Raw genomic sequence first — 4615 nt, forward strand, 5'->3', positions numbered from 1 at the left:
TGCTACTGTCACATTGTCTTTTTGTACATGTATTACTACACGGTTGTTGAAAGATGACAATGTTTTTTGTACCTTCCCTGGCTTCATTCTTGGTCTCGTTCGGATGTCTTGTATTTCGTAGCAGCACATACTGTGCAATAGTCGACTAGATATCCTGCTGTCATTTATTGCACTAATACATTATGGTAGGGTGCCAAGCATATTGAAAGGTAATGGATGTGCGAGAGACGGTGAGCTTTCATGTCAAGTTGTGGGTGTGGCAGTAGGCATTTGCAACATTTTCCAAAGCTTTCCCAGGCGTGACACATTTGGCAAGATTACAAACATAGCAGCCATTCCTTGATAAACCGTTTTTTAAGTTCAGGAGACTGTGAATGTAGCTGTCAAAAGTATCTTCTATGCAGTACATTTGATGTAACACTCAAGTGCAAGCTAGTGCTTATTGAGCCCTTGCTACTGAGCTTGTGCGGCTGCTTTAAGAAGCTGGACCTCGATTGCCATAAGCAGAATGGGAGTGAAGGTATTTAGAGAAAAAAAAAAGTCGAGAAAGTGCAGTGACACCATTAAACAAACTGAGAAACGTACCTAATAACTCTAGTTGGCAGCAGCTCAGAAATGCAACAGTAGATGCCCATATATTACTGGAAACTAAATAATAGGCCAGTTAATATAATCGGAATTGTAATGTAGACACTACTCAAACGGTCACAAGGCACAAGGTAAATTGATTTGGCTCTATATTATATCACAGGGGGTTATAGTGGAGACATCAGACTTGCAACTATGAACCCAGAGACACACTGCTTAAGCCATCATGTGACTGTAGCAGAAGAATAAAGACTAATTGGCTTACTGACCACACACTTTTTTACTCAGTCTGCACTATACGCCTCGAATGACTACTCAATGGTGGGCAGCATCCGGCCCTGGCTTCCCGTACTGCTTCTCCCAATTTTCAACATACTCTTTCTTCCTCAGCTCTCTCTTCGCAAAGTATTCTGGATACTGGGCCTTTTCAAGGGGGTGCCAGTAGTCAAGAACCTTTGGGAGAAAAGTACATGCTCATTAGGTAATGGAAACAATAACATTAAACTCGGGTGATTTATATAAAGAGTGACAATACGATTTATATATTAACCCACCATGGCAGTCTAGTGTTGATGGTGTGGACCTAAATCTGAGCACATTGGTGTCCTTACACTTCATACCCACAAAAATATGGGTGGAATCAAACTTGTATCCCCAAGCTTAGCAGCACACGACACATTACCTGTAAAGCTACCATGGCATGTAAACACATGGTTAAGTGAACTGTTCAAATAGTTCCAGTGAATGTGAACATACATTGGCACCAGCATGAAACTTCTGATTACATTAAAAACGAAGTGCTAGTAGCAGGTATAAGAACAAGGGTTTTCCTGTGGTGCTGTAAGCTAAAGCCGCTGCCAGTTCAATCAACCAGCCTAACATTTTACTTTTCATATCTACACCATTTAACATAAGAGAAGCAGGCATGTTTGTGTTGTAGCAGAATCGCCAATGAAAAATAAAAAAGTTGCAGTACCCAATCTGGTGAAGGCTGCTCTCGTCCGTAAGCAACACCATGCGGGGATAACGCATCTAAAAACAAGAAGAAAAAGAAGAGATGCAGTAACGACACACAAAAATTCAAATTCGTGTGGCTTTCATCCCCCGATTGCTACAAGAGAAACAAGTGGGATCGCTACAATTGTGCATGATATCACGGTATAGTTCTGCTTGTTCTAAAAAAAAGCACAAGATTATCACGATCCAGAGTGCTCGAATACCGTAATCGCGGCCGTCTGTGTAAAGAAAACAGGCAGATTACAGGAAACTCGTAGGTCACATACTCCTAAACAGCAAGTTTGTGTTTAGTCAAGTACGCTGTCTGCCTTGCACCGAAAAAAATGATGAATTCGACAGGCCACACCCAACAAAAATTTTCTAAGAAATCAACAGCGCTGCAACAGATATATCAACTTGAGCTTGCTTGCATAGCTTCATTGAAAACATCGCTACAGTGTTCTGGAAATATTCTAGTTCACTATGGCAGCGCACGCATACGGGGCGAGGTCAGAACTTTTTCTGGTTATTACCCTTTCCAATAAAGCGTATATATTTGCTCCCACGAAATAAACGTTCATGTTGTTTGCCATCGCAAAGTCCTGTCTGTCTTCCTCGTCCCATTTATCCGCGCTGCTTCCTATGATAAAGAGAGCAGCGCTGCGTGGCGAGGATTTTTGCCAGTACTCGCTCGCACTCATATGACATTAAACGGTATACGCTAATGCGTGAAAAGTTCACTTACAGTGCATCGGATAAGGGTGTTCACTCTGAAACAGTTCCTCTTCTCCTTTCTCGAGAATCTCCTTGGCTATTCTCAGGTCTTTGATATGACGGTACATCTCGAACCGCTGGCGCATTCTCACCGCTTCCATCCTGTATTCATCTCTGCAATACATAAGCGAATGCCGGTCAGCTATGCTAATTAATCTATTCGAAATTATGCTTAACGGTAAACTAGTTTCAACTCTGCAGTATTCCAGTCCACCGGTTTCGCCTCCTAGAAGGCTTCGAATGGTCAAAAACTTTTTGACTGACTGACCGCTCAATGGCCCATGCTTCTAGCGCTCGGAGGGCTCTCTTATAGAGGCTGCACACTTGAAACTTGTGAGAAACAGTTTTCGTGACCAAGTAAGACATAGCGGTCACACCAAGGGCTCACCAACGCAAACAACTTTCAACCTAACACAGTTGGATTGATTTGGATGGAATCGGATTTAAATTCCTAAAGAAAGAACGCTTGGCTGGCTGTAGTCGTAGCCCAAGATGCAATAAAATCCAAGAGAAGCCAACACATCTATTCCATTTGCGCGATTTGCGCGCTTTGTTTCAAGTACTTCAAGCATGACTTCAAGGCACATCTTGCTTGACACATTGGAGTTGATGCTTCATTTTTGGTCGATTTAATCCACCTACGTGACCGTAGTTTCTACTACACCCTAACTGTACCATCGTGGTCACTGAGCGAATCGGTTACATCGCCGATTTGGCATGGGAAAAAACTCCGAACACGGGGAAAAGAAGTGTAGCTCAAGCGTCAGTTTGCATAAAGATACACAAGCTCCATTAAGTCAGATGGGCAGTTTATTTGCATTTCTTTCAAGAAATTTATGTCGCGATGCATCGCGTATTGCGGTGTACCTTCTAGCTGTCGAACTCTGTTTATAAGGTGTAAATCAGCTATTTGACTAGCCTGTGTAAAGGCTGTTTCACATGCCGTGATTACAGCGAAAACAAAAATCGTTCCGTTCGCACCATTCACTCTGTTCGCAACCGCCGATAATGGCGGCTTCGTTTCACATGGACTGAAAATGCTCCGTGATGTTCGCTCTCAGACAATAGCGGCGAGTTCTTGCCAGCGTTCTTTGTGGCAGACACTGCAGAATTTTCCGAATGCAATCTAATGATTTGTGCATTATGATATCATTAGGTTTCTATGAACAGCAACGAAAGGCCGGCTTGTTTCTTCATTTGAGAACACTTTCAAACCTAAATGCTTTTTAAAATGCACAGCACTGGTCAAAACAAACACGTCGAGCCAATTTCGACGGCTCGGCCGGCCCGGCCCTATTTCGACGTGTCCCGACCAAAAAATCACTTCTTGGTAGCTCGCCGCAGACCGCTGCGGCGACAGCGAACTATGGTGCTTAGAATATATCTAGAATATATATTCTAGGGACCATAAGGAAACTGCCTTTTTTTTCGCTGCGAGTGAATTCGCAGCCTGAAAATCGCTCTTTTTTTGTGTGCCATGTGAAACGGTCTTCACGCTGTCCCTCCGTGCGTCCATACGAACGTGCTGCAACGCGCTCTTCTCGCCGCAGGTGTTAGGGTTCGTTCTCATGGCCGTCAAACGACCCGTCCCGTCACCGGTTTTTGTCAGGGAAGAAAATTCACGACGCCTTTTAAGACGTCCCTTTCTCCCTCGCCTGCTGCGCGCTCGCAGCAGCTGCCGCCTCGTCCATTCACCGTTAGGCACTGTGCCGTGCTCCCGACCGGGTTGCAGAGATTAGGTGCCTCTTCTGACCTTCTAACCACTACCACCACCACCGTTCACCGCAACACCTGCCGCTACCACCGCTCGCTCCACCACCGACTCGTTGGTTCACGCGCCATAAACCTGGCGTACGCGTTGCGACAGAGGCCGTAGTTGCGACATGCCTGTACGTGTCCCCTCTCTCCCGCTTCACCCTCTCCACCGCTCGCAACGCTCGAGCGCACATCGAGTGGTTACACCCTCGTTTTTAACGTGATAGTGTTAGAGAGCTCATGTCGCAGAAATTCCGCCGTCGGCGTCGGCACCGTTGGTCGTGAGCAAAAAATCGTCCGTGAGCGAAAAATCGAGAGAGTAGCAAATAAAATAAGGAATACAATTTTCGGTCCTATTGAGGATCGCACCAGGGCCGTTCACGTGGCAAGCAGGTGTTCTACCCCAAAGCCACGATATTACTTGCAGCTGCAGAGGGGGAAAAAAAACATTACATAAATGCCCTGTAGTGAAAGGAGTCTGCATAACACATTTTGTTCGACA

General features: G+C 45.0%; 1 protein-coding gene across 1 annotated transcript; it reads right to left on the minus strand.

The window, feature by feature from the left end:
- Window positions 1-849: 849 nt before the first annotated feature.
- ND-B22 (NADH dehydrogenase (ubiquinone) B22 subunit) lies at window positions 850-2788 on the minus strand. Its single transcript, XM_037427273.2, has 4 exons — window positions 2627-2788; window positions 2330-2472; window positions 1565-1620; window positions 850-1041 (listed from the first exon to the last, which is right to left on the minus strand). Exons 1-4 carry the CDS (start codon window positions 2722-2724, stop codon window positions 904-906), a joined length of 435 nt encoding a protein of 144 aa, XP_037283170.2. The 5' UTR covers window positions 2725-2788; the 3' UTR covers window positions 850-903.
- Window positions 2789-4615: the final 1827 nt, after the last annotated feature.

The sequence above is a fragment of the Rhipicephalus microplus genome, chromosome X, assembly GCF_043290135.1.
Source record: "Rhipicephalus microplus isolate Deutch F79 chromosome X, USDA_Rmic, whole genome shotgun sequence".
NCBI lineage: Eukaryota > Metazoa > Arthropoda > Arachnida > Ixodida > Ixodidae > Rhipicephalus > Rhipicephalus microplus.